This window comes from Podarcis bocagei, assembly GCF_964188305.1.
Source record: "Podarcis bocagei genome assembly, chromosome: 10".
Taxonomy (NCBI): domain Eukaryota; kingdom Metazoa; phylum Chordata; class Lepidosauria; order Squamata; family Lacertidae; genus Podarcis; species Podarcis bocagei.
This window is the reverse complement of record NC_138135.1, coordinates 47,443,106-47,456,358: the sequence shown is the minus strand read 5'-3', so window position 1 is coordinate 47,456,358 and position 13,253 is coordinate 47,443,106. Positions and strand designations below refer to the sequence as shown.

The window sequence follows — 13,253 nt, the reverse complement described above, 5'->3', positions numbered from 1 at the left end:
TATATAGTGACTAGTAGCTATGTTATGCATTAAAAAGAGCAGCAAGCTCTTGTTGTGAGTGGCAATTCCATCAAAGGTGAAGCTGAATTCTCTTGATGAGTGTTCCCCTCATTTCTAAAATTTCCTTCCAACAAATCTTTGACTGAGCAGAATATTTCAGCCATGTAGGCATGCCATGAAGCTCTGTTAGGCAGGCTTTGAATAATTGTATCACCACGAATTTCACCATTTCAGTCTTTATTGTGTCTCTCTGACTAATTAAGCAAGGCCCTGACCTGCCCCGCCATTGCTTCCATATTTAACCTGAAGAGTGCCTTCCAGCTTCCAGCTATAGGCTGCTAACTCTGAAAACACATTTAGCAAGTCATCCATATGATTAAACAATCACTTCATTAAACGTTTAGCGTTAATTGTGTTTTAATCAAAGCAGGTCCCTCAGGAAGAGTACTCGGTGCTGAGGACTTGACTGTCAACAATTTTGAAATTCTTTTGACATCAGTGAGGAAATGATCCCCCCCCCCCAAACAGCTATATGTTTCTATGTGGAATCTCATTTTCAAGCAAAACTGTTCTTCATATATCTTCCAAGTGTTACTTTTATGGAAACATGTCCCAATCAAACAAGGGAAACCTGTGAATTGGTTCCGGTTCCTTTGCTGGGTTAGGTCCTGCACAGAAAAAGGGATGCTTCAAAATCCACACAAAGATTATTAAATGGTTGGTGAAATATACTCAGAGTCGCAGAGTGATTTCATGCTCTTTATTCAGCTCATAGTGGTGAGGAGGAATGAATGAAAGTCCCCTCAAAGTATCTGCTTTATATACATTATTTACACAATGGGCTGCACATGATTGGCTAATTCTGGAATTCTACTGTAAGCCAATCAGGTTGTGGATTCACTTATATCTGGAGCATGATTGGGTGGTTCCTGCCAACCAATCATACTGCTGCATTGTTCTAGGACCAATCAGACTGCTGCATTCTGAATCCTATTGTTCTAGGACCAATCAGACTGCTTCAGTTTGGATCCTATTCAACTCAGTACATAACAGTTGGCAAAGAGAAGCAAGCACAAGAACATTAAGAAAGAGTCTGCAAGATTAGGCAAATGGCCCACCTAGTCCAGTATCTTGTCCTTGCAGTGGCCAACCAAATGTCTGAGAAACCCGAAAACAGGACCTGAGCCCAATAGCACTCTCCCCACTTGTGAGGATAAGGTTGTCAATGGCTACTAACTATGTTCTGTCTCCACTATCTGGGTGTCAGGAATGAGCCAGCTCCAAGCAAAGGTTTTCAGCCAAATGCAGAAAGCAGCCAGGAACAGGGAGGCTTTGATGTTAGTCAGATAAGGGAGAGCCGGCAGCTGCAGAATTTGGCTCTTCCTGACCTTGACGGGCGAGCTGATAAGACAGTAGCTGAGAGCAGGCTAGAACACAGCCAAAGCTCGCCAGAAGCTCAAATAGACAAGGAGACAGTTTGTCGGAAAAGGAAGAGGTTGGCACTAATCCAATCTCTCTAAGGAGTCGGCGAATAGGAGGGCTTCTAGACAGGAAGCAAAACAAAAAGACACAAAGGGCGTTGGTTCAATATATTCTGTAGACACAGGAAGGAATCTTCAGAAGGGTCATCTTGAGTAATGGTGCTGGAGACTTTGTTAGAGCCGTCCGGAGCTATCTGTTTGTTTTTGCAATAAATCCTCCTTTTTAATTATCTACGGTAACTGTGTTATCAAGCTGGGAACCTGGACTCCTGACACCGAGGCAGTATGCTTCTGATTGGTGGTTGCTGGGAGGGGAGAATGTTGTTCAGCTCAGGTCCAGTCCTGCTTGCGGGGCTTCCCAAAGGCTTCTGGTTGGCCATCATGAAAACAGAATGCTGGACTAAATGGGCCACTGGTCTGATCCAGCAAGCTCTTCTTATGTTTGTACTTGATTCCAGCAACTTGTATTCAGAGACACACAGTGGAGGTAGGACATTGTGGCTACTAGCATTTATAGCCTTAGTCTCCATAAGGCTACATTTCTATTGAATCTCTACAAGGACGGCAAAAGATAAATTGAGTATCTATGGAATAATTTTGTATTGTTTAACCATTTTCACCTGCCATCTCCTCTTCACTTAGGATCATTAGTATTAAAAAACAAAACTATCATAAATATACAAGGCAGGATTGTTCCAGAGGGAGACTTCTGAGATGAAGGCAAAATGCAGATAGCAGGCGTCTCTCAGGGTTCACCATCCACTGCAAAAGGCCACCTTGCCTCACAAATCTCGTTAGACCATTTACTGATTTTCCATGCTCTAAAGAGGAAGATCTTTCCAAACTCCAAAGCCATTACTAAAGCACAACTATTTTTTCTATTACAAAAAATCATAGCTAGTCTTTCATTTGGCTTATCCAAAATGGTGCCACTTTCCTTTTTGACAAAAAGGGCTGTAAAGTGACCTCTAACCTTCACCCAAAGCCCCCACCCCCCCAAACCCCCCACAGATGTGGAAATGCTTCAATGGGAGAACAAGATATAAAAGTGCAATTTTCATTTCCATCCAATAATAGGTAATCAAGCAAAGGTGCAATCATGAAATTTTGTAATGTTCTATGTGTGACTCACATTTGAGTTTATAATGCGGAGCTCAAGAACCATAGTTGTTCTGCAAAGCTTGTGAAGTTTGATTTCTCATTGGCAGAAGATCCAAGCCGGAGTTTTATTAAAGAATTATAATAACCAAAGTTGTAGCAGTAGGATAACATGCTCCATGATGCTATTTCATTGATCTTTTCTGAAAGAGTAATCATTCATGTCTGCTTGTAACCTGCAATTCTTCTCCTGAGCACGCCTTTCAAAAGGGAAAAGAACCTCTCTTGTAGGAGATATCTCAATACTAAAATCAAGCAAGAACAGTCTGCTTGAAAGGAAAGCTTAACGTTTTCTGAGGTGCGCACAGAAACCCTTCTATTTTGCAATGTATTTTCTTTCAGCTAAACAGAACCAGTTCTGGTAAAAATGATGATAAAAAGGACAATAAAGGTGCAAGCAAGAATGAATCAACATCAGAAGGAGGAAAGACCGCAGTGGTGTTTTCTTTGAAAAATGAAGTTGGTGGTTTGGTGAAAGCTCTCAGACTTTTCCAGGTAACCCCCCCCCCACCTTTTTAAAACAGGTGATTGGAAAAATCTATTGTGTGGATCTATTATGTGTTTATTTCAGGCCCGGCCTTCCCATGAGGCAAGGTGAGGCGACCGCCTCGGGTGGCAGGATCCACAGTGGTAGCAAACCCAGCCTCCAAGGAATGCATTGTTTGTGCTGCCTCTGTGGTGGCATCAATGGCCGTGGCACACTCCTTGGAGGCCGAGTGTGCAGCCTTCATGGCAAGCCCCCTCATGCCACCTCTATTCACCTATTGGTGAATAGGATGCGCTGTTGGTGTCCTCCCCGCCCCCTAGTTCCCGCTATAGAGCTTCACTCCCCACTTCTTCCCTTGTGCCCCCTGCTATTTTGTGGCTTGCCTAACATGCCAAAATATATCGGACTGGCCCTGGTTTACTTAAATCCCAAGACACTTTGTGTATTGATAGCTGTTAATTTGAAGCTTGAGCCAGACAAGAAGAAGAAACTGAAAGATCATGGTCTCAGCTTGAGGGTACTCCTGGACCCAGTGCTATCCTGGGGCCAGTAGCTAAATATGCCGTTTGCTGACTTCACCTAGTGCACTGGCTGCAGCCTTAGAGAAACACAGACCTGGTTTCAGCCCTTTCATGCCTTAGTTATATCCCAATTAGACTACTATATGCGAAGATACCTCTGGAGTTTCCAGACTGTCTCCAATTGGTATAAAATGCAGCTGCTGGAATTTTATGTAGGGCCTATTGATTGGATCACACCCCTCCCTTCACTGGCTACCAATTTGTTGCTGGTCTGAAAGCTCTAAAGCCAGGGGTCAGCAAAGTATTTCAGCAGGGGACCGGTTCACTGTCCCTCAGACCTTGTGGGGGGGGGGCAGACTATCTATCTATCTATCTATCTATCTATCTATCTATCTATCTATCTATCTATCTATCTATCATCTATCTATTGGGGGGATTAATGAATTCCTATGCCCCACAAATAACCCAGAGATGCATTTTACATAAAAACACACATTCTACTCATGAAAAAACACCAGGCAAGCCCCACAAATAACCCAGAGATGCATTTTAAACAAAAGGATTTAGAAGGTGATTGGGCCAGATCCGGCCCCTGGGCTTTAGTTTGCCTACCAATACTCTAAACAGCCTGAGAACAGAATACTTGAAGAACTTCCCCCTTCCGCAGGAATCTATTGGATTGTGAGGTTGACATTTGAGGCCTGGCTCTTTCCCTCGGATATTTGGTCAGCAGGTACAAGGGTGGGCAGACTCTGTAGATTATCTCAGGTGTCAATATCCTCCTGGTGTCAATACACCTAGCTCCATCATTGCCCTGAACCTCCAGCCTATCTGGCAGCAGGTCAGTATGTCAAGTCCAAAGTCTGGGGGTCAAGCCACACGAGCAAAGTCCAAAGGTCAGGGAACACAGTCCAGGGTCAATCCAAGTAGGCCAAATATGAAGTCCAGCAGTCAGGATACAGTCCAGCGTCAAACCCAGACACAGTCCCAAGCCAAAGTCCATCAACATGGGCAGTAGAGCAGACACAGCACCTTAGCTCTGCTGCCCTTTCATACTTTGCATGCAGATTGCAGCACCTGTGCTTGATGAGACATGTGACCCTCACCTGTTCCAAGCCTACTCCAGCTGAGGAACCAGGCACCTACTTCCAGAGCTAGCAAGCTCCACCTGGCCAACTAGGGAGCTGGGCTGTGGGCTCTTGCCTGGCTCAGCCTTCAATAGCACCCCTCTTGCTACTCCCTATGCCTCAGAACCCACCTTGTTTGTGGGGTAGGGAGTCCTCTGTCTCTGGTGATGGGTCCTGCTGCTCTGGTTCCTGTGCATTGAACTGCATTCCTTCACCATCCTCCATCGGCCTGTGAGTACTTCCTTTGCCACCCCCTGCTTGCCGTGGTGTGTCCCAGTCCTGGCTACATCCCATGCCAGGATCCTCTTCCTCCTCCCCGTTGCCCTGCCAGTTCATGACAATCATTAGTTACTTTTTCACATGGCACTTGAAGTGAATATGTGAAAAAGCAACTACTTTGTTGCAGAACAGAATATTGTTTCCATGCTCTTGATGTGGCTGTTTCTTTGTAATATGTTTATGAATGCTATTTGGCATGTTATCTTGATTATTGCTGATAGCAAAGTGGGGTAACAGTGTTCAGTTAGGCTAAAGTAGATTGAAATAAATACTTTTCTTGTATCTTCACACTATTTCATTTCTTGCCCATTAATTTAACTTGTCTATAAATTGGGCATTGAATAGTATAATTTTTTTTTACAGTGAACACCTGTTTTATAAGAAATGGCCATGGTAAATCACCTTTAATCATCCTACAATAGTTACAGTTTTCAGATATCTAATAAAATGGAGCAATTAATACAGGCGTAATTTTACAGCACACTTATTGAACTAAAAATAACAAATAAGTAATTTAATACAGATGAAGGATTTTCTTAACTCAAATGCCTTTATATGCACATTAAACTACATCCTGTTCAGAACACCCATTAAACCACTTCTCTTCTAAATGAATTCAGTGAGTCAATGAACCAATCTTTCGTTCTGTCTACAGGAGAAGCATGTGAGTATGGTTCATATTGAATCAAGAAAATCCAAGAGAAGGAGTTCAGAGGTAGAAATTTTTGTGGACTGTGACTGTAGCAAGAAAGAATTCAATGAGCTCATTCAGTTGTTAAAGTATGAAACGAACATTGTAACTCTGAATCCACCGGAAAACATCTGGACCGATGAGGAAGGCAAGGCTATTGTTTTCTCTTTCAAAATTTGTCTTGAAATTAGCAAAGCTTTGTGAAGAAGCAGTGAGAATCTGATGCCTCCAATCACTCTGTATTTCCTCCAGAGCTTGACTGTGTTCCTTGGTTCCCCAGGAAGATTGCTGAATTAGACAAATGTTCCCAAAGAGTTCTAATGTACGGCTCTGAACTGGATGCAGATCACCCTGTAAGTGTTCAGTAAATGCAGCCAAGGTTGGTCAAGTAAACATTTGTGACAATTTGATGATAAAGAACTGAACTTTCTTCTTCTTCAAGTAATTAGAACTATAGCTATAATTAACAAATTATTATTAAATATTATTATTCAAAATAACTTAAGTAGCTTAATTTATATCCTTTCTTTGCACCAAATGGCACCCAAGGCTGTTCCATAGCTATAATTGGAAGAAAATACAAAATAACAATGGAACAAAACATTAGAGAGTTGTTATACAGTGCATTATGCAGCCCATGTTGTTTTTTACTTACTCCTGTTGTAGAAATGATAAATTGCTTAGGATGAGATACAATGTCTTGTTGGCAAAGCCAAGCCATGAGATGTACAATATAATAGGCAGTGGTATTTTCCTAGAACTGGATGCATTTTTTTTATTAAGTATGCTTGATCCCTTCAGCTCATTTCATAACCATGATGCTAATTGCAATAACCTTCACTGAATGCAAGAGGGAGGTGGGTTTCTTTAGAAATCCAGGGATCTTTTGTGACAACATATGATACGGAAGATATTTCAGGAGTTTCCTTGAACCTGCCCCTTTGCAATGACAGTTTGTTGCATGGGCCAATATCGTAGAATTTGTTGTAGGCTATCTAATTCAATTCCCTGCTTGATACTGGAAATCCAGCGCTGTCAAGCTTCTGCTTGGAGTTCTCCAGCAATAAGAAGTCCACCAGCATCCTAGAAAAATGGTACTGCTGTTGAACTGCTTTTAGAAGGAACACAGGGAATGATCTTTTACTGCAGGGATGGAGAATCTATCACCTTCCAGATGCTGTTGGACTGAAACTCCAATCAGCCTCCCATCAGCATGGCCAATAGCCAGGGATAATGGGAGCTGCATTCCAGCAACATCTGGAGAACTACATGTTCCTCATCTATGGTCTATGCCGACTGACAGTGGCTCTCTAGAGAGGGATTTAGACCAGAGTCATTCCCAAACCTACCTGGAGATGCCAGAAATTGACTCTGGGCATCTGCTCTACCATTCTTTCCCTGTTCATATTCCTACAAAGTTGCTTCTAATGTTCAGCTGCAATCTACCATCCTCTACCTCAAGTTCCTCAGATCTAGCAGGAAACAAGCCATTTCCCTTTTCTGCTTTCTGAGGACTGATTCACCACTCTGATTTGTCCTGCCTCCTGACAAGCTTCGATATGACAGACTGATCCCAAAAATATTCAGCTAATGCATTTCAGATTAAGGTGCAAATCCACTCAGGCCGTTTTCATGGTCTACAACTTCTGCTTAAAAGAGATGCTTAGAAGACTTGGGATAGATTTTTTCTGCCTGCTCCCCACCCCTGCCAGCTATTATGCTGTATTTTCAGTATGACAGAGCTACACAAGGTATCACAAAATAAATAAATAAAAATGACAAACTATCCCATTGCTTTCTTCCCCATTTTTACCTTTTAGATTACTTTCCCCCCTTTTTAAATGGTGCATATAAGTGTTGCTCTCCAAAATCACCCGAGTACTTAAAGTCATGCCCACTGCTATTTCACTTAAAGAATATAGATATTAAATGAGCATTCCTAGTGGTGTGGGAGGGGAAAAAAGAAGGCAATTGAAAAGCTGCTCACACTCTGGGAGATAATTATGAGGTAGAAATCATAGCATCCTTTAGGCTCAGCAGGAATGCAGCCTCCATGCAGGTTCCTTGTGTTTCATCCCTGTTTTTAATACGGCAGCACTGTTTCAGCTCATATTTCACACACACACTGCAAGGCCCACGTACTGCCAAAAGCCACGACTCCAAAGCCAGGGGAAATTAACCTCTTGCCTTGCCTTTTCTCTCTCTCTCTTCAGGAAGGGAAGTCTGCTCCACTTAACTGTGGGGAGGAGTTGCAGTGGGCCACATGGCCACCTACTCTCCTCCGGGGGCAGGGGACGAAGTCCCGCGTTGCCTGGAGGATCCTGGCCTTGTCATCAACCAGCCAGCCAATTCACTGGCTGGCTGGGGGTGTGTGGCTGGGACCATTTAAGCGGAGGCGCGAGCCGGGGTGCCCTTTCTGCTCTCAGCTGGCAAGGCTATCTGCCAGACTTCAATCACCACATCATAGGGTGCGCCTCCCAAAATCAGTAAAAGGAGATCTCCAGGTTTGGCTTCTGTTCCACAGATTTTCAGGTGCAATCAGATGCTGCAGGATCCTTGGGCTTTGGTGTATTCTTCAGGGGGCGCTGCTGTGCACAGCAATGGCCTGCTAGCTGGTGTGGTAAGGCCATTATCCGTGATTTGACCTTCTTGGATTTCCCCCAATATTAGTAGCTGTTCACCTTTGGACTGAGGAATTCCGGGATCACCGCGTCTGCTTTTGGACCGACAACCAGCCTGGGCAATCATCACGCTCAGAAAGGGTGTCCGCTCTGCTTCGATCATTTGTCTGGCGGTGCCTCCAATTTAACATTATATTTTCAGCAAAATTCATTCCTGGAATTAATAATGATGTTGCGGATGCGCTATCTCGATTTCAGATGGACCGCTTCCGGTTGTTAGCCCCAGAGGCACAGCAGTTCCAGAACCATTCCTGGAGCATCTCTGGAGCCTTGGAAACGAGACGTGATGCAGGGAGTATTGGCTTCAGTTGTATCTTCTACACTTAGGCCCTATACAAGAGCTTGGTCCAATTTCTTAGCCTATCGTGCACAGTCATCGGGTATTAGGCATCACACGCCCCCCAACAATTGACCATGTGCTGCAATACTTGGTTCATCTGCGCAACCTTGGTTGTGCAGCAAAAACCTTAAGAATCCAGGCGGCTGCCATCTCCTTTTTACTTCACGGACCCATGTGTTGAGTTTGTGGTGCGCAGGGCGCTTGAAGGTTGGCGTAGATTGCAACCACGAAGCGGGGATGGGCGTAGGCTCATTACATTTGATCCCCTTAGTAGAATATGCAATAAATTCAATTCAATTTGCTGGTCCAAATATGAGTCCCGATTGTTTTCAGCTGCTTATTCCATTGCATTTTTTTGGCGCCCTAAGAGTGGGGGAAGTGGTCCAAGAAGGTGAGCCAGGTCCTTCACCGTGAGGCTTGCAGCTCAACGATATTCAGCTTTCTGACACTGAGTTGGTAGTTTGTATTCGTCGCTCGAAAACAGAGCCAGAAAGGAAAGGGTGCACTGGTCCGTCTGCCAGTGACCATGCAAAGGGGTCCTTGCCCAGTGAAGGATACTAAAAGGTTTCTCTATCTTAGGCCCCCTGGTCCAGGTCCTTTCCTCGTGCATGAGGATGGGACCTGTCTAGCTAGACAGCAGTTTACTTGTGTAATACAGAGAGCTATCGAAGCGTGTGGTCTTCTGGCTAGGGAATACGCCACTCACTCATTTAGGATTGGGGCCGCTACAATGGCTGCCCACTGGGGTTTCCAGCGGACAGGATAAAAGACATGGGGCGGTGGCGATCCAATGCGTACAAAGGTTATACCTGTGGCAGTGGCAGCTCCTTATTTTAAGCAGGCCTATGGCTTACACTGCTCTGTTACTTTACGTTTCAAGGGCAAAGTGTGTTGAGATCTGGATCGCGGGACACAGTATCATCCATTGGGCCTGTGCATAGGCGGTTGCCAGTGGCCTGGGATGCCACCTGGGTTTTCCTGAGCACATCCGTATTTCTTGGATATCAAGGTGTGGGATGCAATGGAAGGAGATGCTGCCAATTGTGAGGACCAAGGCTGATGCGCAGAGCTCTCCCAATGCTTTGGTTTTGCAGTTGGGAGAAAACGATTTGCTGAGTCGGAAAGGCATGGACTTGCTCTCAAATATCAAAAAGGACTTGGACTATATGGCTCTGAACTTCCCCAAAATGACTCTTATTTGGTCGCAGCTTCTGGAAAGACGCATCTGGCATGGCAGTGATTGCCCAGCTGCAACAGATCATATCCAAAAATGCTTGAATTGTTCATTGACACAGAAAGTGCACATGCTGGGTGGCCGGGTGATTGCGCACCCCACCATTGTTTACAGCAAGATGGCCCTATTTTGAGATGATGGCGAACACCTTTCCGATTGGGGAAATGATATCTGGTTGGCCGATATTGCAGAGGGCGTGAAGGATTGCTTACAGGTGTGAGGGTATTTGGCGGTGAGTCTTTGGGCTCTTGTGGTGGTTAGGCATTGGATGACCTTATGATGGGGAGGTGAGGTGTGGTCATCACCTGCCCCTCCAAGCTTAAGGATATTCTGTTAAAGGAATCCGGGGTGTGGATCTTGTCCGAAGCCCGGGGCGGGGCTAGGGCCATGCCACCACCCCTGTGGGAACCCTGGGGGAGTTTGAGTTGGTTTGTATCAACGGGGCTCCCCCTTCCAGTGGTTTACCCTTACCGGACTCCCTGAGCAACGGGCAGGAGTCAGATATAGTCAGGTCTATTCAATGCCTAAGCCAATACTGCTCACATTCTGTAACCAATAAAGTTGTGGCCAATATTTGCCCAATAACATTAACCAAATATTCTGTGTCCTGGTGTTTTATTCATCTTTGAGGGGGTGGTTACGGGGTCCTGACACACAACTTGGGAAAACTGAAGCCGTTCTGGCAATTCAGTGTTTATTGAATTAAAAGAAAGAAAGAAAATGCCATAGATTTTGTTCTGTGACTGGCAAAGGTATCCCAACTCTTCATGATTTAGAGCATCATTATCAAAATCAGCATCATAGAATCATAGAGTTGGAAGAGACCACAAGGGCCATCGAGTCCAACCCCCTGCCAAACAGGAAACACCATCAGAGCACTCCTGACATATGGTTGTCAAGCCTCTGCTTAAAGAAGGAGACTCCACCACACTCCTTGGCAGCAAATTCCACTGTCGATCAGGCCTAATGGAAGCTTGGGGCACTCAGAAATGGACTTGCTTTTTACAAGCCTAGTGCAAACTCCTTCCACTTTGATTTTTTGTAGCCCTCCAGATGCTGTTGCACTATGACTCCCATCAGCCACAACCAGCACTGCCAATAGTTAGGAATGGTGGGAGTTAAAGTCCAACAACATCTGAGGGGCTCGCCATCCCTGCACTAGCAGATCAGTTACTCTTGTGTGGTGGCGAGATGCTGGAAGGTTGGAGTTAGGTGGACCGTATGGCCTGCCCTGCCCTTCAAAGCTAGCTTCCTGCCTTGAAGTACAGTGGGGGGGGGGGTGCTGTGCCGATAATAATGTTGAAGTAATATTTAACTACTAGTACAGTTGTACATTGGTAGCTGAATGCCTTGGCTCCCAAACAATCAAAACCCGGAAGTGAGTGTTCTGCTTTTCAAACAATTTTCGGAAGCTGACCGTCCGGCACGACTTCCGTGGCTTTTGATTGGAGCTTCCTGCAGCCAATTGGAAGCCACACTTTGGTTTTCAAATGATTCCGGGAGTCGAACAGCCTCCCGAAATGCATTCTGTTCGAGAACCAAAGTACAACTGTACAGTCAGTTTCTGTCGTAGAGGGTTCAGGTGTAAATGAGGATTGGGGAGGCCCGTGCAGAGAGGAAAGTCAGCCGGGTACACTTGCTTGGGCCTCGGAGGGCTAAGCCAGCCAGAGGCCTCCCCCACCATGTACTGACCGCTTCCTCCTCCTCCTCCTCCTCCTCCTTTGTCATTGTCTTCTACTTTATAACTTTATTCTAACAAGACTTCCCACCTCAGACAAGCTTTGCACGGGCCTGGAAATGGGGTCCTCCACCTTTGGTGCAAGAGGTATCTTAACAGATTATAGCTAAGGGCCCCCTTTCACCTTTTGCATGTGACCATCCTATTTTGTCTGTGGAGGGTGGGGACTACATTGTCCTTCACCTCAAGCTTCAACTTGCCTTGGGCTGGCCCTGAGCAGGAAATCCCGGCTGTTCCACCAAGCCAGTTTGGGCCCTGATACACCAATTTAGATTCGAGACAATCTTGAACTGCCCCGAGCCCTGGATCTGGATTGTGATCCGGTAAAAGCAAATCTGCAGAAATCCCACTGACTTGCATTGGGAAGCTATAGCTTCTCCTTCTCCTTCTTCTCTTGTATTTTTGCAAAGGTGCATGAAATTTGGACACACGTTAGCCCCTTAAGAGGGGATTACCAAAGAGCCACAGGTTTTCATGTAGCCACCTCTAAAACTTGCTTTTTTAAAAAGCAATTAAATACTGTACTACATGGGTATATGGAATGTTACATTGTATGTGTGCTGCTTGTGCACTGACTATGTACAATACACTCATAAGGCTCTCTGTATCGCACTTGCGCTCTCTCTCTCTCTCTCTCTCTCTCTCTCTCTCTCTCACACACACACACACACACACAGCAAAGTACTAATAAAGGCAGACACATAATCCATACCTATCCTGTTGTTGAGTAGGAAATACAGTATAGTGCTGCATTTTGATGTGTTCCCCGCTCCGAACCAGCTTTGATCTGAAATAAGAAAAAGAACAATATAGCTGCATTTTAAACTGGTGATGTGTGCATAGTCTTAGTCAAGTTTTGTTGCAGTAAAGGGCTATTCTTGTACATCTTGTTATGAGTTTGTGGATGCAAGACACCAATAATTCCTGCATTTACTGTTAGAAGTTAATCAGTGCTTGGAGTATCAAGATGGGCTGCCAGACACTGAATTTAGTAGTGTCAAAATACAGGCCAAACCAGTTTTTTCCATGCTCAGGAAATCACCTGATGAAGAGCCATCATGGAGAGCAAAAGAAAGGTGATTAACAAAGCAAGTTTTATATATGTGTACATAAACCATATATCATAAAGACACCACAGTCTCTGCTGTGCCTCATTTCCAAAGGAAACGTGAACCCCTGGAATCTCTTGCCACTTAGAGATTGGAGTGGCATGTAACAATGTCATTATGTTTGCTAACTGTTCCACAAATGGCATGAATTACAATATTAATAAGCATTATTTTAGAATCCACTTTGATTATTGATTTTTTCCTTCTGTTGTTAATTCTCTTTGGTACGCATTCATTTTCTTTTATCTGCTTTAGGGATTTAAGGACAATGTGTATCGGCAGAGAAGGAAATATTTTGTCGACGTTGCCATGAATTATAAATAGTGAGTACAGAACTTTGTTTGTTGTTGTGAAATTGCTATTGATTCAGAAAAAAAAGGACACCATCTGCTTGGGTGATAATCAAG

General features: G+C 44.5%; 1 protein-coding gene across 1 annotated transcript in view; it reads left to right on the top strand.

The window, feature by feature from the left end:
- The window catches only part of TPH2 (tryptophan hydroxylase 2), a 66,629-nt gene that overhangs the window by 4,888 nt on the left and 48,488 nt on the right, over window positions 1-13,253 (top strand). Inside the window, exons 2-5 of the mRNA XM_081211965.1 lie at window positions 2,982-3,134; window positions 5,709-5,892; window positions 5,997-6,097; window positions 13,102-13,169. Of these exons, the coding sequence (XP_081068091.1) occupies window positions 2,982-3,134; window positions 5,709-5,892; window positions 5,997-6,097; window positions 13,102-13,169 (506 nt within the window). The remainder of the gene's footprint in view (window positions 1-2,981; window positions 3,135-5,708; window positions 5,893-5,996; window positions 6,098-13,101; window positions 13,170-13,253) is intronic.